At 32.3% G+C, this 24,776-nt stretch overlaps 1 protein-coding gene across 1 annotated transcript in view; it reads left to right on the top strand.

Moving 5' to 3' along the window:
- Positions 1-24,776, top strand: part of CAND1 (cullin associated and neddylation dissociated 1) — a 43,870-nt gene that overhangs the window by 4,742 nt on the left and 14,352 nt on the right. The window contains exons 2-7 of the mRNA XM_074269699.1: positions 9,042-9,185; positions 14,697-14,851; positions 16,699-16,822; positions 19,702-19,958; positions 20,041-20,146; positions 20,530-20,675. Coding sequence (XP_074125800.1) covers positions 9,042-9,185; positions 14,697-14,851; positions 16,699-16,822; positions 19,702-19,958; positions 20,041-20,146; positions 20,530-20,675 — 932 coding nt within the window. The remainder of the gene's footprint in view (positions 1-9,041; positions 9,186-14,696; positions 14,852-16,698; positions 16,823-19,701; positions 19,959-20,040; positions 20,147-20,529; positions 20,676-24,776) is intronic.

The following is a 24,776-nucleotide window of genomic DNA, read 5'->3' as shown; positions in this document are numbered from 1 at the left end:
CATGTAATCTAGTTTAGGGAAATAAAGCATATCTGAAAATTTAAATAACGAGGTAATATAAATTAAGTGCCAAATGAGTTAGTAAAAAAAAAAAAAATGAGTTCTCTATAGGTTGATAAGAAGAGATCATTCTGGGCTCAGGAAGTCAGGAAAGACAGATGAGACTTAACTCAGACCAGAAGATAGATTGGTCAATTTGTAAAAGAGCAAAGAATTCCAGGTGGAAGAAATATATAGTAAATAAATTGGAGATTGAGAAATAGAACTTTCAAGGAATAATAAAAGGAAATGACTGACATTAGTATAGAACTTTGTATCTCGTAGACATTCTACAGAGAGGGAAACTGAAATGTGGAGAAAGTGATTTATTTGTCCAAGAGCAGATATCAGCTTAGCTTGTATGATATCTAGTCCATTGTAATTATATATTAGATATTTGTAAGAGCAGCTATTCTTAATTTTTTTTTTTTATGGTAATGACCCCTACAAAGGAAGCCAGTTATATTGAAAGAGTTCTCAAAACATTAACACCCCCCCCCCAAAAAAAAAAGAAAAAAACAACAGCAACAACAAAAAACAACCTGTTTCTGGATCTTATGTTAATACCTGATGGGGAAGAATAGTAGTAAAAAAGAAAAGAAAAAAAGAAAAGTTATAGTCATATATAATAGTTCTTTAAATTCTAGGCGTAGTTTTAGACTTTATTCTTTAATCAGTAGGGAACCACTGAATGCTTTTTTTTGGTTTGTTTTTAAACATAATAGTGGCATGATGAAACCTGTTTTAGAAAGATTAATTTAGGAGCATTGTACAGGATGGTTCACAGTGGGGTAAAGGATTGTGTTAGGCCATTTGAATCTACTTCAGTTCAGGTCAAGGTTTCTGTCTATTTTAAATTTTACATTTGTGCACAAATAACCATTCTTAGGAGCATACAGTCATATATTAAATAAACAACAAAGCTTAGCATATAAGTCTTGATAACATCAAAATAATATTTAAATTCATCCAATCATTTTTTATTTGTTTGTTACCAAATTGTGGTAATTTGGCATAAATATAAGTAGTTAATATAAAAAGCAATTTTTAGTTTCATAATTAATTTTTCCCCTTTTTTGATCAGTGGATGTGTAATCACCTTAAATTTTAAGAGTTTTCTTTGATTCCATGAATAATTTAGTCATTATCCTTTCTCTGACTTTGTAATAGTTTTGGATTTTCTTTGAGAGGTTAAAATGCTTTTCCCATTTGCCTTCTGTCTTTGTCTTTGTCTTAATTATTCCCATAAAAATGCTTTTTATCATTTGTGAATACCTTTGGAGTCCAGACATTGAACTGAAAAATTATTCCAATTTTTCTGCTTTTTTTCTTGTGTGGTCTCTTTGAAGAACAACCTTTGGGGTTTGGTGGCAGAAAGCTACTCCAGTCTTCCAAAGATATTTTTCATCATGCTATCCCTTTCACCATCTTTAAAAATCTCTTTTCCTGCCCTCTGTCCTTAAATAGCCTATTTTAGAATTTTCCTTTTTTCTATCTGAAATTCATGATTTTTCAAGGTGCTGAAAGGCTCCAAAGCAAGAGAACTTCCTAGATTTTTGGATTCTTTTGTTGGTTAGGAGGATGTGAATAGCTTTTGAATGCACAAGATTCTTAGGGTGTGTAAGACTAGGAAGATTGATGTTAGAGTTAAGTGAATGGGAAAATGGACAGTATAGAGAAGTTGTGTTCAGGTGGTATCCTGCCCACTCATCTCCTATAAGGCTGGGTTGGGGAGGGAGGTAGGTAGGTAATGTAGATAAGAGGAAATTGATTGTAGCACTTTTGGCCTAGCTACTTGTAGTCACCCTAAAATGATTGTTGTGTTCTTGAATAAGTCACTTAACCATTCTGCGCCTTGGTTTAGTTATCTATAAAATTTTATTTAATTAATTGATTGGTTTAGTTATTTATAAAATGAGAGTATTGGATTAGATGTTGAGTCAACTATATTTTAACTCTAATTCATATCACCTAAGCACTTTAACAGTTAGGGGGTTAGCCTAAGGTAATGAATAATTTCATTGACTAAGGAAACCCTACTGTACAACCTGTCAAAGCCAATAGCAAACTCTTTCCTACTTGCTCTTGATGCTCCCTTTCCTTTCAAAGCAATTACAACTTTTTCATTCCAAAATTGGTTTAAAAATACAAATTTTCCAGATATAGCTAATGCTTTAGTATAAATAAATTTGTTAAAATCAAACCAAATTTCATGCTAAAGGTATGTGACTTCAAGTTCCTTCTGCTTTATGCCATAAAAAATTTCATCTTTTACTGGCCAGCTTTATGATGATGAGACTATCCAAATTTTACTGGACTAATCCTTGGAAGACAGATACAGCAGTTCGTTGCTAGACCTGTACTTTTAAAAAGCCTTTTCTATCTTGCTATAAGCTCCACCAGAGATTGAAATCCATTTGTTTAGCCTTAACAAGCTATGGAGAGATTTCTATGCTATGAGTCAGTTTAATGAGGGTTAAAATCTAAATAAATAATAGTTCATTTATATTTTGTATAACACATGTTAGAGAAGGGCTGATTTGAGTTGGTAGAGTTGGATTGAATAATATTAATAGAAACAAGAAGCAGAAGTATTCAGTGAGGTACCTAGGGATAGGGTGAAAGTGATAGACTGGGGAAACTGAGCTTTTGAGCATATGGGTATATTAAGCAATTGCCTACTAAATCTGAACCAAACCATTTCAACTTGGGCTGCATCTATATAGAGGAGAAGACGGACTTTTATACATCATAAATAATCAAGTAAATTAATTAAAAGGAAATAATATAACATTGAATAATGTGGATGAAAGATTGGGGACCTTCCAAGTCAGTAGGGGAAGTGTGAGCAGGCACAATGTTCCTGCAATCAGAAAAACAGGTCTCATTTCCTCCAAGTGTCTGTAAATAATGAAAAGAACATGAATCAATAACTGATTAATCAGTTTGGGGGCTAGTATAAAACATGTGTGTTCCCTTGAGATCACTAATAGTGAGAAAACTTGCATCAATCTGAGTTTCTGTGGTCAGTGTAACCTAGGTCCTTGTTTAAGAATCTCTAAGCAGCAGAAGTGGTTGGGTTTCCTAACCACACAAGGCTAGTACAAACAATGAATATGCTTTCTCCCAATTACCATAATTGAATAAAGTTTTCTTACAGGGCAGAAATTAGACTTAGACCCTTAATTGAATAGAAGGGAACTGAGCTAGCTCCAGAATTGAGTCACAAGTGGGGTCTATATGGTTTACTCAATTAAAACCAGCACTTGTTGCTCCAATTCGATAGTTGTAGGCTAGGCATGATTGATGATTGACCACTGGTTGCAACGAAGCTGACATTTGGTAGATGGCTGAACAGTTAATTTAGGAATTTTACTTAGCTATAGCATGAAAAGGATTTTTTATAGAGGATACAATATTGATTCAGTTGGGCTTGATTTTCTAGTCTCTGTTGGTTGGCTACTATCATCAGAATCCTAAATGTAGGTAGCTTGAGGAAGACACTCCCAATTCTTTATGGCCTGCTTTTTGTCCATAGAACAGTAAGCAGGCGCCCTCAGTAGTTTGAGCCTTAAGTCCCTGGACTATCTAAGTCCTCAGGATTGTTTTGGTATGTTTTTAAGAAGTAGATATAGGGGCAACTAGGTGGTGCAGTTGATAGAGCACCAACCTTGAAGTCAGAAGGACCTGAGTTCAAATCTAGCCTCAGACGCTTAACACTGCCTAGCTTGTGTAATTCTGGGCAAGTCGCTTAACCCCAATTTCTTCAGCCAAAAAAAGAAAGAAAAAAGAAATAGCTATAGTCTAGCCTGATGGTGTTAGCTGTTGCTTGTGCAGCAGTTAAATCAATTTGGAATAAATTTCAAATGTTATCTATTTCAATGGGTATCTGGGGGGGGGTGATCCTACTTAACATAACCAGCAAATAATCATCCAGTTTTTGCTTAAAGATTTTTGCTGAGGTGGAAGCTGGTATTGCTTTGAAGGCTTTTTATATAACTAAATGTAAAATCTTTGTTTAATAAATACTTAAATAAACTAAAGAGTAACTAGGAAGGGACAAGGATGAAAAATAGAAATGATGATTTTAGGAAATTTCTTGGTATAATACATGTTAACATTTGTTATATAATTGGTGATATATCTGTATTTGAATAGCAAATATCAAATGAGGTAATAACTCTGCTTTGCAAACCTTAAAGCAATAACTGCTAACTTACTGTTACTAAAATAGTATGAACAGTCCTTAATTTCTTTGTAAGAATATTGTAAGGTATTAAGTGAACTATGATATTAAGTGTATATTATATTGCCTATATTGCTAGATGCTGGAAATATAAATTCAGAAATGAGAATAGTACCTGGGATCAAGGTGTGTAAAGGGATTGGAAAGGCAGATGGGGGCTAACAACATTGGGAATCATGAAGAGCTTCTTGACTGATACAGCACTTGGTCTAAGTGTTGAAAATATGCTAGAGGTTCCAAGAGAGGCCAAGGAGAAATACAAACTTGGGCAATAGTCTGTGCAAAGGCCAGAGGGATAGGTAATAATAGGATGATATCTGATTAAAAAATGATTTAGGTTCCTGGAGAGATCCTTTCATGAACAGCAAGAAGGGAGAAGTATTCATGAGAGCTTTCTTTGCAGTCAATTCCTTATATAGTGCCTCCAAAAATCTTAGTGTAGTTTTAATTTAACTCAAAACTTTTTGGGACTGCTTATATTGTACCCAATAGATTGTACCAAAAGTACATCTGCAAATTGGTTCTATTGGATAATTTACAATCTCTTCTGCACCTGCCTCTTTTTAAATAAGTAAAAGTAAAGTAAGTAAATAAAATTTAAAATTATTTTTAAAGAGTTATATTATTCTGTAGTAGGATTGCAATGGACTGAATCCATCCATTAGGTAGCTGAAATGAGAATGAATAGACATGCAATAAATAGAAAATGGGAAAACAGGATTTAGGCAATATTGTTTGTACAGGATGGAAAAATAATTCAGTAATATTTTACCTTGAATATTGATACTTGAGGGAAGGTACAGTAATTAGAAAGGAAATCCCTTCCTATTTTTTCAAACATTTAAACAATTAGTTCCCTCTAAATAGCTCTAACCAGACTTTCCTGCTTGTTATTTCTTAGGCACGATGCTTCATTTATGGTTCCTTATCTTTGTATTAATGCTCTCCTGTTTTTACCTGTAACTTTCAGAATCTCTTGCTCTTTTCTTAAGCCTCTGTTCTCAAGCACTACCTCTTGCAGGAATCCCTTTGCTTTTTAGCTAATAGTGCCTGCTCTTATCAAAAGTTGTCTTCCTTATATTATCTAGTATATTTGTATTTTTTCCTCCTTTGTTAAAATATAAACTCTTTGAAAGCAGGGGCTTTAAAAGGAGTTTCCTAGTGCTTTGCAGAGTATACTGTTAGTAAGATCTTAAATGCTTTTTGTTTGATTTGATAAATGAAATTTGTGGTGATTTATGACTTTCTTTTTTTCCTTCCTATCACTAGCAATACTGTTCTTAAGGCTTACAACCATAATTAGGATTATGTTTCACCTCACAGATTAAGTAGAGGGAAGAAGAGTGTTTCCTGAGGTAATTGGATAAATGTTAGAAGAGATAGAGATTGAAAAAAGATTAGTGTATATTTTTTGATTGTAGCTGGAACTGAAATTTTTTTTTTGAGAGGGAAAAATGAGGACTTTTAAGGTTTATGCATAAGTTATTGGGGGGGGAAGGAGCACAAAATAATAGGAAAACATAATTGATAGTTCATATCTATCCCTGTTTCAAGAGTACTTTTGTTCAACTGGCATTTCAATCTGCCTCTAGGGTAGCTTTTGTACTGTGGTGTAACTTTCTTAAGAGAAGTTAATAGTTCTGAGTATATTACTGGTTTGTCATGGGAAAAGTGTTCTTGAGCCTTCTGATTACAAGGACATTAAAAAAAGCTTGAAATTTTTTTTTAAGTTACATGTAAAACCAGTTTTTTAAACATTCATTTTTTTAAAATTTTGAGTTGTATATTATCTCTTCCCTCCTTGAAGGCAAACATGTTTACATGTGTAGTCATGCAAAGGCTATTCCTATATTAGCTAGGTTGAGAGAAACCCCCCCAAAATAAAAAGAAAAATAAAGTTTTAAAAAAGTATGCTTCAATCTGCAATATTTCCTTTCTATAGAGGATGGAGAGCATTTTTCATTATGAATGGAAAATTTGGAATTGCCTTATTGTATTGCTAAAAATAGATAAGTCATTCATAGTTGATAATTGTATGATTTTTCTATTATTGTGTACAATGTTCTGGTTCTGCTCACTTCACTTTTTATGAGTTCATATAAGTCTTTCCGGGTTTTTTCTGAAACCATCCTGCTTGTCATTTATTATATGGTGTAATAATATTACATCACAATTTATATAGCACAACTTGTTCCTCCATATCCCAATTGATAGGTATGCCAGGACATTCTTAATAACTATAGCAGTAATGCACATGTAGATTCCTTTAAGAGCGAGCAACTTGAGCTTATTTTGTGTTGCTATATTATGTTTTGACTTTATAATAAAGCTTTTTTAAAAAAAGCTAAATATTGAACACATAGAAATTTATTAGTAACCAAGTGTATGTTACTGTTAGCATGTCTCATGACATTGTTAATGTTGGACAGTTTGATAACTAGAATAACTCACTATATTTCTCCTCTTCCCAACTTTCTGGTTATTGTTGAGTAGCACCATCCTCCCAGTTACCTAGTCTTAAATAACCTTACTATTATACCTTTGCTCCTTATTCTTCAAATGCATAGTAGCCAACATATTATCAAATTTAGTGGTTTATTTGCCACATTTCTTGAAATTGTCTCTTTACTCACACACCTAATACTGGTGTAAACTTCAGCCATTCTTTCCCTCTGAACAGATAAATTGAACTCCCTTAAATCATCCAATCAAAATATGTTAATATGTTGGCAAATATAACAGGCTGATTAAAGAAAAAACTCAAATACCAAATACTTCAAGTTAAAAAAAAATTAAAATGCAGTGGTTATAGATAATTTTGTAAACCTCAAGTTATAAATTTATTGTTTTAAATTTCTTATAAACAAAACTGTTTGTAATGGATGAATTAATGTATAACCAATTTGAAGAAATCCAGTTGATGCAAACAAAGACAATAGAAAGTTAAGTAGCAGTATTACAGTATCAGAAAATAAGTCTTAATCTAGAAAATATCAATCACTCTTTGCATGATTGGGTTTCACAAGTACTGCTATTGATAGAGGAAAGATCACTGAGTGCTTTAGCGCCAGTTCATATAAACCCTTAATTTAAAATGACATATTTGAAATATTTGTTCAGAATATTTAACATGAGAATTTATCCAGAAAAAAATTATTTTCACAAATTTTTTTCAGAAATCCTGTCAGTACCAAAAACATTGCTTTTACTTATATGGACTTAATTTTAAAAATTGTTTAGTACAAAAAGCTTCATTTAATAGGAGAAACTTTGGCTCTAACTATTGATCTTATAGAAATGATACTTGAAGACATGCAAAACAGCATTCCATTTGCATATGATATGTGGGGCTCATGTGTGTAGACCTGTGTTCAGTTGAGAAACTAAAATCTTTGGGGAAAATACTATTTGATTATATATGTGCAATATGTTGAAATCAGTGTTAGGAAAATCATTACTTTTCAGTACTAATTCAGGAGAAAATGTAGGAAAATTGTATGTTTACCAATGGCTCAATTGATGGCAGGGCAAAATGCAAATTTGTAAGCACTAGTTAAAAAATGTATACCCCCTCATACTTCATAAGTCATACGTAGGAGAAATATGAGAAAGCAGGTAGTTTTTTCTCCCAGCCTTTTGAAGTAAATCACCTTTATTTTTTAAGAGGAAGGTTTTTAGCAAAAAATTGTGTGATGGAGGCACATCAGAGAGCACATAAATTATTTTAACACTTACAGATCTTGCTTATGTCAGAGCTTCCTGAAGGACGTTTGAGTTAAAATAAGCAATTGCCAATTTTCTTGAAATTAAAATGAGTTTGTTTCAATTTAGCTCAAATTTGCTACTGAAAATAGAATATTTGGTGGACATTTTAAAAATATACTTAAAATTAAGATCCTCAGATTTTATGGTTTGATTCAGAAGAATATAAGGCTACATTTTCGTTATGAATTATTTGCAAAATAGTATTTTTGATATGTTTCCATTGTTTAAAAATCTGCCCGCCAAAGGGAAAGCCCTGTTCATTTATCACTTAATGGTAGCAATTTACATTTAGACCTAGCTGTTTCTAAATGTGAATAAATAAGGAACATAAATGCCATGAACAAATGCCACTAACATATTTGATCTTTCTTGATGTAAACAAGAAGAATGGCTAAAATAGATTTATTATCATAACTTGAAAATACTATGCCTTGAGGGTGAATAAGGACTTGATTTTTTGATAAACCATATAAATTTATCATTTGTAACATCTTGTATGAAAGAGTTGTTTTTCCATTTTTTGTTTTATTTTTTGCTTTTTAGAATGACAAAATATTTTTCTCTAATTGTAAAATTATGAGAAGTAGTAGTATTGCTGTGTTTTGAGAAATTGTTATGATTTTATAAAGTTATGTGAAAGATGTTAAAAATTATATTTAGCAAGTGTCATATTTTTATTTTATGTTTAAGATTTGTGTGTGTTTTTGAGTCTGTAGACCACAAAACATGTAATTAAATAGAAGCTTATATAGGTTTTGGCAGTGACTTGAAGGGGAAGATTCATTTTGCTTAATTAATAGAGATTGCCTTGGTAAGAGAAGTAGATGGATGCAAAAAATATGAGATTTTAGTGATCTGTTCAAAAATGACAATGGGCTTGGTTAAAAGCTATCTTTTTAAACAAAATAGAATTTGCAGACTTTTTTTTGCTAGATTAAATTATTATATTTGTTATATGCATATTATTACAGTTTGATTTACTTTTTGATAGGTTTATGGCAACAAATGATTTGATGACAGAACTGCAGAAAGATTCCATTAAGTTGGATGATGATAGTGAAAGAAAAGTAGTGAAAATGATTTTAAAATTGCTGGAAGATAAAAATGGAGAGGTACAAAACTTAGCTGTCAAATGGTAAGTTTATTTACTTTCTCTCCCCGTTCATCCCTAAACAGGTACTTTGTAATTACTGACAAATAATTTATATTACAGAAAAATACTATCCTAGTATTTTATTTGCTAAGCAAATTTCCTACTAAGGATATCTGACAATAATTTTTAATTTTGATTTTATTGTATGTGGTAATTTGGTTCTATGTCAATAGTTTTCAATGAACATCTATTGAATCATGTTTCTTTGAGTAGGGAGGAGACTCACTAGAAATAACTAAATGGGGCATACTACTTGAAAAAGTCAATAGATGAGGTTAGATCTAAATTTTAATCAGAGTTCATTATTAAAGTGTGTAACCTCAGGCAAAATCACCTTATTCATTTATCTATCTATCTATCTATCTATCTATTTATTTATTGATGCAATTTTTGAGGATATTGAAAATATGGGAAACTTTTTTTTTTTTTGAGAAGACTAGAATACATATTAGTTGCGTAATAAATTTAAAGTACAGTTTATTCCAATGACTATATTATTCCCTTATACTTTTGTCTTTGAAATACTGAAAACTAGTTTATCTGGTGGTTCAATTTGGGAGGCAGGCAAAAAACTTGAAACCATTGGAGTTTTTTAGTCAAATGCATACCAAAATATTTTCTGGAGAGAGTGTTAAGCATAGGATGAAGTAATATGAACTTGAACTAATTTTTTTCACATAGAAGTCTAAAGAATCCAATTTTGGGGTTACCATTATCGATTTCTTTTTTATTCATTTTTGAAGACTTCTCAACAGTTTTGCCTAATTAAAAAAAAAACCCTCCTTTTTCTGATTTCTGAGACTGGCATATTTCCAAATATTCTTTTTTTTTAATATTCTGTGGAAGATGGGAGTGAAGTAGAGAGGAAAAGAGAAAGCATGCTTTGCTATGCAAAAGTTTTCTTTCTTTTCAACCTGCTGGGTAGTACTTGATAGAATCTCAGACTGTAATTCTAGGCTGTCTAATATGATGTTTGAAAATTCATTTTTAGCATTGTATATTTGTTTTTTGCTCTACTCTAGTGTAGTATTAACTGTGCTGCCATTAATCATGTTTCTGTCTTGATTGGCTTACTACACAATTCATTTTTTACATTAAGATTTTCATTTTATTTATTTGTAGAAAATATACTTCTCTCCCTAGGAGCATATCTTGATCTTTTAAGTTTGACTTGGCTATTTAACTTACTAAAAATTTTGCTATAGCTACTGAAAATAATTTCCATCAATCTTTTATTGCTTGATTTTTAGAAATCATTTTGGAATGATATAAATACCTTTCTTAAACATTTTTAGTGATGAAATAGAAGCATCTCTACCCTACAGGCCTATTTTCTTAACTCCAAATTCTTAATTTCTGAATTATATGTATTTTCTTTCAGTATTTGTCAGAGATCTGTCATCTCTAATTTTTCTAAAGTTCTAGTCATTTCCTTAACTTTATTTTTTGTATAGATTTGTAATCAAATCAATTAGGACAAAAGAAGATACATTAAAATAGCCCTTATTAACACTTCTCCCCTTTCCAGTGCACCACAGGAAGACCCCTTCCCTTCTGATCCCTCATTTTGGAGCTTGGGTGAGGGAAGGATACGGCACAGATAGTAGGACTGTGACTTTATTAGTCCAATAAGGCTGGGCACCTCAGGTGCTCGTGGGGGTGGGGTAGGCCTGCTTATTCACCGCCCCATCAGCTTGTTGGGAGATGATTGAATTTCACAAGGTTATATGGATACTGTTGGTACAAAAATTATTTTTATCCCTGCTTTTCTGTACTTATGAAGACATTGACATCTTTTACAGAAACCCTTATTCTTTAGGTCTAGTTTCAAGTAAATTATAGGGGGATTGAATTTTTGAAATCATACCAGTTTCTATAATTTAGTACATTAGGAGCATAAAATTTAACTGTGTGTGTGGGAAAAAATGATACTTGTTTTTGAAAGGAAGTCTTATGCTGCAATACATTGTATACCAAACTACCTGCTTTTTTAGTGGAGGAGATGGGGAGAGAGAGAGAATTTGAAACTCAGAATTTTTATAAAATGAAGGTTAAAAATTGTTTTTACATGTAATTGGGAAAATTTATAATTTTTATTTTTCAAAATACATATAAAGATGTTTTCCAACACTCATCCTTATAAAACCATGTAGTCCAAATTTTTCTCCCTCCCTCCCTCTTCTGCCCCTTCCCTTAGACAGCAAGTAATCCAATATAGGTTAAACATGTGTAATTCTTTTATACATATTTCCATATTTGTCATGCTGCATAAGAAAAAATCAGATGATTTTGAAAAAAAGAAAAAAGCAAGCAAATACCAACAACAAAGGTGAAAATACTATGTTGTGATCCACACTCAGTTCCCACAGTCCTCTCTCTGGGTACAGATGTCTCTCTCCATCACAAGTTTATTGGAATTGGCCTGAATTACTTCATTGTTGAAAAGAGCCATATCCATCATAGTTGATTATCACATAATCTTGTTCTTGCTGTGTACAATGTTATCTTGACATCAGTTCACATAAGTCTCTCCAGGCCTCTGAAATCATCCTGCTGATCTTTCCTTACAGAACAATAATATTTCATAACATTCATATACCATAACTTCTTCAGCCATTCTCCAACTTATGGGTATATACTCAATTTCCAGTTCCTTGCTACTACAATAAAGGCTGCTACAAACATTTTTGCACACATGGGTACTTTTCCCTTTTTAATGATCTCTTTGGGATACAGACCAAAGGGTATGCATAGTTGTACCTTTTGGGTACAAATTGCAAATTGCTCTCCAGAATGATTAGATCAGTTCACAATTCCACCAGCAATGCATTTATGCCCCAGTTTTCCCACATCCCCTCCAACATTTATCATATCTTTTCCTGTCATTTTATCCAATCTGAAAGGTATGAAATAGTACCTCAGAGTTGTCTTAATTTGCAGGAAAAAGAAAATATTAAATAAAAATAAAAAGATGTCTTATGAAATGAATAGAATAATTTTTATGCTTCTAATATAAAATGATGATGTTATATTTGCCTCAGATATTGAATAGCTTACATACTAGTCTATCCCATTCCATGGTATCACACAGGTAGTAGAATAAGTTAAATCTGACAGTACATTTTTGTTGATTTTAGCATGCATTTCAGTTAATAGCTTTCTATGCTGCTTCTAAAGTGCTTTTAACCTTTCAAGAAAAAAAAATGACCTTTTTAAGTAGTTTCATCTTAAGTTCTTAATTTTTAAATCAAAGGTTTTGGATAAAATACTGTTTTTCTGTTTGTGTAAATTTAAAAACAATTAAATTGCATTTTGTCTTTATAGCTTTGGTTATTGATGTTATGTATACAGTAGCCTGCCTTTCAGATTTTAGACAAATTTTTATAGAATCTAATCTTTAATAAGATTACTGACAAGCATTCATTTTGTTATAAATAATATGGGTGATCATTATATTGAAGTTTCTTGAAAGTTCAGTATCTATGCTAAATTATAGATTCACTTAGATTTTTAAGACTTCATTGTAGACTTAAAAAAGAATTTGACTTGGGTCAGACCCTAGAGACCCTCTAATCTCTGGAAGGGATTCCTGTGAAAACAGCCAATAAACACAGCCAGTAAAGTGACCTTTCCATTGTGTACTTGTCATAGATTTTCCTATTCATATTTAAGTAGCTTATTTTTTGACTGCCAATATTTGCAATATTAACTCGCTGAATTGGCTGCTGAAACTGCTATATCCTTATTTATTTATTTATTTTTGATGAGCACTGTCTGTATTTATTAATAGGTTCACATTTATTCCTACAAACCTTCATCTTTAGGTTCATTCTTTGTTTCTTTAATATTTTTTGGGTCTTATCTAATATGCAGCTTAGTAGCTATTATTTTTAGATTTGTGTCTAATGCAAAATTGACAGGCATGCCTTTATTTTTGTTGAAAATGTTGAGTATTGGATGACCATGATTGGATGTCAATGATGTTTTAAATTCTATTCTCATCCAGCTCCTATCTTTGTAAACTGCTTTGCGACCTTATATGGGGTCTTATAATTGAATGTGGGAGATCATGAGATTATGATTTATTAGTAAATATTTGGTTCGTATACCTGTATATACTTATTTACCTGGAGTCAAGTAAAAATTTCACTGGTGAAAAAGGGTCACAAATGGGAAAAAGTATAAGAAGTTATTGATCTAATCTATAATTATCCACAAGGATATTCTGGGAGATTTTACTTAACCTGAAATTTAAGTATAATCTTTGGGTCTGATAGCATCAAAACTGACTTTTCTAATTAATCAGGTCTTGATAATTTTCTTCTTTTAAAAACTTTATGATAATCATACACTATATTAATAGTTTAGTATTATTCAGTCTTTCTCTTGCTTTATATACGCATCTAATGTCATGTTCTCTTTGAAGTCAAGAGGACTAAGTCTGATACTTTATATACTCTAAAGTTGCTAGCACTGTTTGAGTTTGTGAGATATTCATTGAATTTAGTTTTATCAGTTTTTGTAAAACCCAAAGTTCTGGTGACTATAGGAATCAAAACAGAAATTTTCCAAGTGTATTCGAAATTTAGTGAGAATACCGTTATGTGATGGTATTGGGAAGTTAAGTTTGTGTTACGGCAAAATCATCTTAGTATTTTTTGAAATTTTTTTTTTCCTCCCTCTGTGAGAAGATGTCTTGAATAATCTACTTGAAAAGTAGAATTTGCTTCACAAAATTAACTTTGCTGGAACATATCCCACTGTTAAAATTATACCTGTAGACACTTAGAAAATAGGTTTTTGTTAGATCTTTCCATCATCATACACTGATAATTTGCTTTACAAATGGATTAGTACTAGTAGCATAACATTTAAAATATATGATTACGTGGGAATTAACATGAAATATAACAGTCCATTAAACTGTTTGGCCCAAAAAGTGTATTGGTTTCAAAGTCAATTTTGCCAAGAAAATGTGTGTGATTATGTGTAGCATGTGATTAAGTGTATTTGCATATAGTGGACGTGTTTTTCTATATCTGTATGCAGAAATACACATGCATATATTGGCTGATTACATATTTTGGTCTGGGTGCATAATTTCATCTGGGTGGAGCCTTTCCAAATGAAGAACTTCTCTATTATTACATTTTTGCAACTTAACTCTTAGAGCACTCATCTGGAGCACTAATAGATTAAAGTGATTGCTCATTGTCACATAACCAGTGTGTTAGATTTGAACCCAGGTCTTTGTGACTATCTTAACTCTATTCTCTTGTCATCCTACCTCTTTTTTTTTTTTTTTTTTTAAATCAATAATGATTTATTTTATATTATTGCTGTAATATTTTACTTATATAGGCAAGATTTATTTTTAGGAAAGGAAAAAGTCATAAATGTATTGATATTTAATTTAAAGTTCCACATATTTTTTTCTGTTTTGTTTACTAGAACTTTTTTTTAAACCCTTTTCCTCCCCTCCCAACATTACAGTCTTGGCCCTTTGGTGAGTAAAGTGAAAGAATACCAAGTGGAGACAATTGTAGATACTCTGTGTACTAATATGCTCTCAGATAAAGAACAACTACGAGATATATCAAGCATTGGCCTTAAAACAGTAATTGGAGAACTTCCTCCTGCTTCCAGTGGTAAGAAAGATACTTTTTTTCCCTTTCTAATTATTTTTATTCTTAATTATACTCCTTAGCATCTCTTTGAATAGATAAAATGTGTAAATATGTGCTTTTAAAGCAATCAGGGTTTTTTTCTTTTGGAGACATAATTCTTACTGAATATAATCCTTAAATATTAGTTTTATAAGATTTGCTTTATAGGATTTGTGATCTTTTTTGTGCATTTAACAAGGATTTAATTTTAGTAAGACTAAACTCAAGCTGACTTCAATATTAATGAAAGAAAATTTTAATAAACAGGAATGTTATTTAGTTTTATATTACCAATGTTAATTATCTAAGGGGAGGCTTCTGCCTTGCTTAGAACTGGTAATTTATTAGTGGTAGGATGTTAAACTGTTTTTATATAGCTTTGTTTACTCACCTGAAATGTTAGATTTTTAAAATTTAAGTGTGCCTGAGAAAAACCAATCATTGTTTAATTTACTAATGACTAATTAAAGTCAAGCCTTTGCTAAAAATAATAAAGGTAATTGATTTCTAGTCTTTTGAATAACATTAGTTTAAAAGCATTACAAATTGTAGAACCTGTTTTTTTTTTTTTTTTTTTTTTTTGGCAAAAATATTTTTGCAAATAGCTCTTTTTTGCAAAAATCAATATGGTAAAGGTTAGTATCTCAGTTTACTGAATCTGTTTGGATTTTGAGAAATTTGAATTAATGGTGTAATTTTTGAGGAAATAAATTTCTGTTTGTAGCCAGAAATAACTTGTCCAGCCTCAAGTCTTATTCATGTTAGATATATTTTTCCTCCTAATTTTTCTCCCTTTAAAACTTTTTTTTGGGTTCCTAGTTCTGTGTAGATTTTTAACATGAAAAAATATCCAGTTTGACTAGTCAGATGTTATTTCTGCTTGTCTATGGAAAAAAAAAATCTGCTTGTTAATTATAGTGACACTTCAAGTAGATAATAATTAATTTTCTTACAGTAAAGTTAAGCCAATTTAAAAAATCTTTTAAAAGTCAGGTGACACCATGTTGACAGTGGATCACTGCTACTTTCTTTTAAAGAACAAGTTGGAATGGATGAAAAGACATCTATTATGTGCTAACTGCATGCCTAATGTAGAGGAGATGAATACTAAAAGTTAGGCAGGATTTGTTTGTAAGGAGTTTATATTGCAGTCCAGAGAAACAACACATATAAGGGAAGAGCAGTTAGATTGTCCAGAAATCACAAGAAAGGTGAAGGGAATGTTAGGGAGTCCATTGAATTGTCATTTGCATAGGCAATGGTAGTCTTGATGTCGTTCATTTTTAGTGCAAGAAGTGGGATACTGTGAGATAAATGGGGCCAGATCATATATGCAGAGTGTTCAGAGAAGAGAGGCAGAGTTCTTATAATCTATGGAAGCCTCTAAAATTTTTGGCACTTTGTTAGGGTCAGTTGTTACTTTAGCAGTTTGATAGAAGTCCAGGAACTTTTGGGAGGTCTAAGGAGTCAAGTAGAAGATAATTCTGTTTGCTGTCATTGGCTAATAGTTATTACGAATCTATAGGATGGTTTTTGAATCTTCATCTTCTATGATATATGGAAACCTATTTCTGTGTTTGCTTCTTCCTACTCAGAATATGTTAGTGACATTTGCCTCTTTCATAAAAAATATTACTGTAATTGCTCATTGATCATTTTTCCTTCTTGGAATGGGTTCACTCAGTTTTTAAAATCAAGCCAAGAGTTGTAGTGTTTTTATTGGGTATAATAAAATATTGTAAATAACTCTTAAGTAATTGAAACGTGGGTTGAATTTAGCATACATGAATTTTCATTTTAATATGGCTACTTTTTCTTCTCTTTACAAGGCTCTGCATTAGCAGCTAATGTTTGTAAAAAGATCACAGGACGTCTTACAAGTGCTATAGCGAAGCAGGAAGATGTCTCTGTTCAATTAGAGGCCTTGGATATTATGGCTGATATGTTGAGCAGGTAATTATGGCTCGTCATGTTTATATACCTTCATATACTTTTAACTATAATTTATATTTTTACTGTTTATTGTTCTTTAAAATTTTGTGAATTATGGGAATAAACTGTAGAAAACTTTTCATAGTAGTTCTTTGGATTTAAATCTCTTAAGTGCATCATAAATCTCTTTTCTTGACCAAAGTGGTTTTTGTATATAAATATTTTCATTTGATGATGATTGCTTTTGCATTGATAAGCTTTTTCCCCTGATGCCTCTGCCATTTCTCACTTTAGAGAAGTCTGAAGATAAAGAAGAGGCTCTTAGGAAAAAGTACTAGGGAATTTAATTAGCAGATCAGGCTTGATCAATAGGAAAATGTCACCCTGGCTGGCAAAAGGTCTTTCCAGGAGTGCCAAAGGGCTTGGGTCTGTTTTTTCATCATTGTCTTTAGTTAGTAACTTGGACAAAGATGCAGGTAATGTTGTTAGCTCTATACATGTCCCAAGTTAGGAACAATAAGATCATAATTCTAAAACTAGAAGTGACTGGCCTAACATATAGGTAGTGATCAATAGAGATACAATTTGAACTCATTTTCTTCTGTTGTTGCATTATATGATGGTCTTGAGAGGATGAACCTATGACCTTATCATGTTTAACAAGATGAAATATAATAAGGGTAAATATATTTGCACATTTGAATAAAGAATTGAAAAAAAAACCAATTCAAATTTGAATTTGAAAAAAAAAAAGCAGTCAAGGAAATATGGCAGGAAACAAAATTTGTATGAAGAGTGAAGCATTTTTACCCAACTCTTCAAGGTCATAGCATCCAAAACAACTAAAACTTTTTAAAGTTACACAAGTAGGAAGTTAATGCTCAGAACTAGTGAAGTGATCACACATCTGTTTCTATCCAGTTTCTGGATACAGCAGTTTAAAAGGACCTTGACAAGATAAGAGTGACAGTAGTGGTCAGGAAAATTACAACCATATGAGGATCAGTTCAATTAAACAGAGAGCTAATTGTGTTCAGGGCATTGAGAATACAAAAGATGAAATGAGAGATTGTGCCTCACGAAGCTTTTATAGTCTAGTAAGAGAGATGTGACAAATATAAAAATAACTGACAAAAGACAATACAGATAGTTTAGAAAGAAGAGATCAAAGTGCTATGAAAAAATGAAGGAACGAGCACTTTTATTTATGAAGGTAAAGAAGGAGATGAGGGAAGGTTTCTGTTTAATAAATATTGGTTAAGCTCTTATGGGGAAGTTGGTAGATTCCAGAAATGACAATGAAAAGGAGTCCATTCCAGTTATTGGAAATGAAGTAAGCAAAAATATGAGAGAGATTAAGAGAAATCTTGATAATAAACAGTTTAATTTGACTTGATCTTTGAGTGTATGAGAGTCATATGACTAGAGAAAGTAGGTTGAAGCCAGATTTATAAAGGAGAGGATGGCATTGAATGCAAGAATAAAGACAGCAAGGGACTAATGGAAGGCTTTTTGAATAGAAGATTGACTTGATTAAGAGTATCTGAAATAATATATAAGTAGCATTATTAAGGTTGATTTGGACCAGAGGTTAAACTGGAAGAAAGTTCAGCTAGACTTAATTACAGTAGTTCAGGTAAGAGGGAATGAGAATTTGAGCTAAAATATTTGAAGTTTGAATGGAAAGAAGAGAATGAATGTAGAGTAGTAATATTTTGTAATAATATTTTGTAAAATATTAGTAATATTTTGTAGCTTATTATTTGGAGGACAGTCAGTAATGATGTTGTAGTTTTAAGCTTAGTTGATAGAGGTGAGATTAGAAGGAAAGTTGCCAAGTTTAGTTTGTACATATATTGAAATGGAAGTACTTATGGGGTAACCAGGCAATTAGGAATGTAGGGCTGGACTCCCATGGAGAGATTGAAGAGGAAATAAAGATTAGGGAATTAGCCTCAGAGATTTTGTTATAATTTAATTTTCTTTTAGTTAGAGATTCAATAATAATGTATACATTTAACATTTTAATGATAATCAAAGCTATGGGAGTAGACGAGACTACTAAGAAGGGGGGGAGGGGAAGGGAGCTAAGGGCAGCACCTTAGAAGGATGCTCTTTGGCGGCCTCATTCATATTTCTTATTTTTGAAATAGAAAGATCAGAGGAAATAAGCATGTCAAGATAGTTGAAGTAAATTTAGAACTTGGATAGGAAGACAAATGAGTGTTCCTTTTAAATATTGGAAAGGTTGTTAGGAAGAAAACTGGTTCTACTTGGCTTTGGGGAAGTGTCCTAGGTTTAAATTGGAAGGATCTTTAGTGGTTATCTATAGTCAGTCCCATTTTACACCTGGAAACATACACCTTGAAAAACTGACTGATGCTCAATATCACATAGACTGATGGAGAATCAGAGGTCTGACCCAGCTTTTACACAATCCCATGAACAAAAATAAGGACAAAACTTAAAAAGGCAGCTTTTACTTTATCACAAGGAAAAGCTTCCTACTTAGAATTGTTAAAAAGTACAATGTACAAGATTTGGGAGGTAATGAAATTCTACCATGGAGGCTACATGGGTGGTTTGGAGTGTCAGAGATTCTTCTTGGGTTAGAGAGGGTGTTAGATTAGAGGCCTATACCATTTTTTATGTTTTTAATTATAAAAGTAGTGTGTTCTCCAGTTTGTATTTCATAGTGGAAGAGAATGAGACAGTGAGTGATTTCCTTCCTCTACAGCTGGTTCTTTTTCCTTTGTGTTATTATGCTAAGTTGGCAACTCACTTTTAGGCTCTGATTTGGTTGGGGTAAAACTGAAGAAGTTCCAAACATTTTTCATTGATTGATTCATAAACTGTTAATTGTTATAAATTCATTTCTTATCTTTTCATTTTGTTTTAAGGCAAGGAGGACTTCTTGTTAATTTCCATCCATCAATTTTGACCTGTCTGCTCCCCCAGTTGACCAGCCCCAGGCTTGCAGTGAGAAAAAGAACTATTATTGCTCTTGGCCACCTGGTTATGAGCTGTGGAAATATAGTTTTTGTTGATCTCATTGAACATCTGTTATCAGAATTGTCAAAAAATGATTCCATGTCAACAACAAGGACCTACATACAATGTATTGCTGCTATTAGTAGGCAAGCAGGTCATAGAATAGGTAAGGAATTTGATGTTAAGATTTTATATATTTTAAAATCTATTTTTACATGCTAATGAATAAATTAAAATTTCTTTGTTAGGTGAATACCTTGAGAAGATAATTCCGTTGGTAGTAAAGTTTTGTAATGTAGATGACGATGAATTAAGAGAGTATTGCATTCAAGCCTTTGAATCGTTTGTGAGAAGGTAAGTATTTTGGATATACTTGTTTTTGTCATTTTTTAATATTAACATTAAATTCAGTAATATATTACTTAGATTAGAATCTTCTGATATGGAGATGGGTTATGATAAAGAACGTATAATTCAATAATCAGCTTCAGAGCCAAATCCTTTGCAGTTATTATTACATCTTGCTCAGCACAATAATATACAATTTGTTTCTAAAAAGAGCAAGCAAGTTACTACTTGAGCATTGTTAATACTTGTCTACAAGGAAATTGATTTGAGAATTTTTGGGGAAAAAAATATGTATTCTGTTTTGCTTGGAGAAAATGTTCTGTTTGAATTGAATATTTACTTCTAATACAATGCAATTCTAATGCAATCATGGTAAATTTTATTTATAGATGTCCTAAGGAAGTTTATCCCCATGTTTCAACAATTATAAATATTTGTCTTAAATATCTTACCTATGATCCCAATTATAATTATGATGATGAAGATGAAGATGAAAATGCTATGGATGCAGATGGCTGTGATGATGATGATCAAGGTATTCTCAAATAGTTTTAGGTTACTGTTTGAAATTGAACTGCTTTTATACTCAAATTAGTCTTCAAAAGTTAAGTCTTAAAATAAATCAGCCTTTGATTTGATTTTTTTGTTTTGAAAGAACATTGTTTCACTTAATCTTGGTAACCTGGTTTAGTTAATGAATGGATTACCCAATTTTTGATCTCTTTAAACAGGTATTTTTCCTCCATAGATTTTAACATAGTTTTGACTTTGTTCTTCTGTTTCCATGTCATCCATTGACAAGAGCTACTGCTTTTGCTGATAAAGGAATGGTAGAAATGACTATTTGAACACATTATGAAATAACATGGATTGGCATGGATTTTATTTTGCCCCAGATAGTGACATTTCAGTTCTTTTTTTTTTTTTTTTTTTTTTTTTTTTTTTAGATTCAAAGTATATCTAGGAGAATAAGCAATTTGTTGAAAGAGAATGTTTATGACCTCCTTGGGTCTTGAATGTAGGCCACAATGCTGAATGAGACTTGAGGCTGGACCTCAAAAAATAAAGCTCTTATTTCTGGCCCTGTACTACTCGGTTCAGCAGGTACATATTAGCCATGAGAAGAGTTTTTAAAAAGAGATAAATAAAGCACTCCCTATACTCATATAATCATTCCTTAGTGTGGGGAGTATTCAGAGTATGCCTAAATCTTAGTATAGTTTGAAGCTATTAGAGCAATTAGAAGTGGTTGTCTTGAAATTATTAGTACTTTGAACTACATTAAGACTTTTGAAACGCTCTACATATAAACCAGTATAAATGTATGATCAGTGTGATTTTTGAATGACATATTAGTGCTTAACATTACAAAAACTTTATTTTTCAATACTATTAAATAAGTTTAGCTATTATTGAGAATAAACAGGCCAACTTTTGTATCCCTTTTCAAGCCAGTCAGTATATTATTTAATTTTTAATTTCATTTTTGAATGTAGATACCTTTTCTAGGGGTTTTCTTATGAAAAGGAAGAAATAAATATAGGAAAGTAATTTGTGGGGATAGTAGGAACAAATAAAAGTTTTCTTAAGGATATAGGTGAGCCAGGTGTGTTTGTAGCTTAAGATATTTGCAGAAAGAGTTAGGAACAAAGAAAGATGGAAGGATGTGCAATTATTTTTAGATTGAACAAATTCAATGGGTACTGCTTGTGGAATACTTGTGAGTGATAAAAATCAAAGTTATGTTCACCCCAGTATGCAGCTGAGATAAATTGAAAGTTCGTCTCTCCTTAGCATGATATTGACTTGTAAGAGCAAAGATTTAATAGGAGCCAAGTTTTGAATTAAATAAAAGGAGAGGCTGACCTAGGGGCACAGGTTGATAACTGCTGATTAGAGTAGACCTCTATAGAAGAGATACCACTGAGGTATAATGACAGAATTTCCATCATTAAGTACTAGAAAAAAATAGTATCTTGAGGAGAACCATATTTCCTGAATTGCAGAGAAACAAATGAATAACTGCTTCCTAATAATAGAATTTAGAATTGGGGTTTCTGTAGGCACAAGTGGAACTGGGTGAGGGCAGAAGTAGATGGACTAACAGGGACATGGTGAAGGAATAGGGAGAATTAGCAGGCAAGGCTTTTTTTTGTTTGTTTGTTTGTTTGTCTAGAGAAACTTCTTTTTCACATTACACAGACTGGAGGAGAAAGTTTACTAGATATAGGACAGAAGAATGTTCCATTCTTCCCTGCAGCAATGTTATATGTGCTCAAGGCCTTAGTTTAGGGTTGATTTTATTAACATTCTAGACGACGGTCGTGTGCTAGGCCACCCAGGGTTGGAGGGTAGGACCAGTGGCATGTGGCCAGATAACTTAAGGATCAGTATCCAGTTGTGCCCTGACCTGGACCAGATTTGGTATGGGGTTGGTATAGAGGGCCAGAATTGGCTCTGACATGTAAACAGTATTGACTGGAAGTAATGCCCTTGGAGTTGTATTTCATTCTTTTGGGCACCCAGGACTCCAAAGTTGCATGGTGGTTGTGGGACAGAAGGACATGATAAGTAAAGCTGAGAGAAATATGCTGCTTCTCAGCTAATATGATTTGGAGTTTCTCCTATCCATGTTGTTACCAACTTAGAATGACAAGTAAAAATCTGGCATTATACTTTGTGATTCTTGAGAAACAATTTGTCTTGCTTATGGTTGCTACTCTAACTCCTAAAATCATTAGACAGAAGATGGCAGAGGATACATTTGAAACTTTTAGTGTATTGGTCATCTACGGGCAGTTGAAGCTTTATTGCCTCAGTACCACTGGCATCATTCACACTGGGCCCATTTTTGAGGATTTTGTGCTTTCCTGTGCCTTCTTTTATCTGGATTTGACTGGCTATGACTAACAGCTTGGCCACAGTATCACCAGCACAACTCCATAGGACATTATGAGGCTTATGAGAAGCACTTTGACTGGATTTAAAGCTGTTGTTGCTTCATCTTTGAAGAATTTTTATAAGATTTTGATTTTCATTTTTTTCTCCTCCCTTCTTCTGCTCCCTCCTCCCCAAGATGGCAAGCAGTCTGATATAGGTTATACTTGTACAATATTATTAAACATATTTCCACATTAGCTGTGTTGTGAAAGAAGAATAGAACAGAAGGGGAAAACCACGAGGAAGAAAACAAAACAAAAATGTGAAAATAGGATGCTTCAGTCTACATTCATACTCTGGATGTGGATAGCATTGTCCATCATGAGTTCTTTGGAGTCACCTTAGATCATTGTATAGCTGAGAAGAGCTAAGTTTGTCATAGTTGATCATCACACAATGTTGCTGTTACTGTGTACAATGTTCTCCTGGTTCTGCTCACTTTACTCAGCGTCAGTTCATGTAAGTTTAGGTTTTTCTAAAATCAGCCTGCTTATCATTTCTTATAGCACAATAGTATTCCATTACAGTCATATACTACAACTTGTTCAGACATTCCCCAATTGATGGGCATCCCTTCAATTTCCAATTCTTTGCCACCACAAAAAAGAGCTACTATAAATATTTTTGGGTCCTTTTCTCTTTTTATGATTTCTTAGAGAGACAGACCCAGTAGTAGTATTGCTGAATCCAAGAATATGCACAGTTTTATAGCCCTTTGGGCAGAGTTCCAATTCTGGCTCCTCTTTTTTGAATGTAGCTTTTATGTGACCACTTAGAATTTTTGTCAGGAAATGTAATGTTATTTTTGAAAGGATCTATATTGAAAGCAGCCAGGATTTCCTAGTAGGACTACCATGTGTGCTGGTACTGCTAATGGGCTAAAAGAGACCATGGCTCTTATACTCAAAAAGATAATTGAAGTCTGATCTTTTAATACAGATATACATATATGATCAAGACTCAGAACTAAATTGCATAGCTCAAAATTAAGTGTCAGCCAGTTGCTCCAAAATCTTAATTTAACAAGATCAATGTTTTATAGACAAGTTAAACGTACTTACAACTTGAGTGACAAACTTCCTAGATCAGACTTCAGATCAAAGTGATAAGTATAGGTATTATGCTAATAATTAGGTCAAGGCATGTTATCTTCACTTATTTACTATCTTCATTCTTAAAAATTAGGTTGAGTCTTGTTCTACATGTTTTTAGAAAGCTGGCCTGGTTGTAGACATAACCAGTCATCTCCTGCTCCTTCAGAATTGAACCGTCCTTTTCTAAGTGAGAAATAAAATATTGGGTTCATCTAAACATGCACAAAATACATTAAGCTAGAGGTATTATTTATTTTAGAAAGTAAGACAATCCTAATTTAGCAAATAATAGTAGACATCTACTTACTTTTTGCATCTTGAAACTTAATTTATTTTGTCTACTATGCTCCAGTATCTAGGTAATTAGGTAATTGTGGTCAATTTTATGTTAAAATGAATATAAAGCTTTCTAAAGCAAAGATGAGGCTGATGTTTTGCTCATGTGAACAATGTTGAAAATAGCTAAAGTCCTAGAGATTATGCATCATTTCATGAATTTGATCCGTTTTTCACTAGACAGGTAAAAAAAAAAAGTCAATACTGATTATAAAATGAAAAAGCATCAAGAATGATAGATAAATAATGGCAGTTGCATTTCTGTA

This window comes from Sminthopsis crassicaudata, chromosome 5 (genome assembly GCF_048593235.1).
Source record: "Sminthopsis crassicaudata isolate SCR6 chromosome 5, ASM4859323v1, whole genome shotgun sequence".
In the NCBI taxonomy this organism is placed as follows: domain Eukaryota; kingdom Metazoa; phylum Chordata; class Mammalia; order Dasyuromorphia; family Dasyuridae; genus Sminthopsis; species Sminthopsis crassicaudata.
This window is presented reverse-complemented; position numbering and strand designations above follow the sequence as displayed.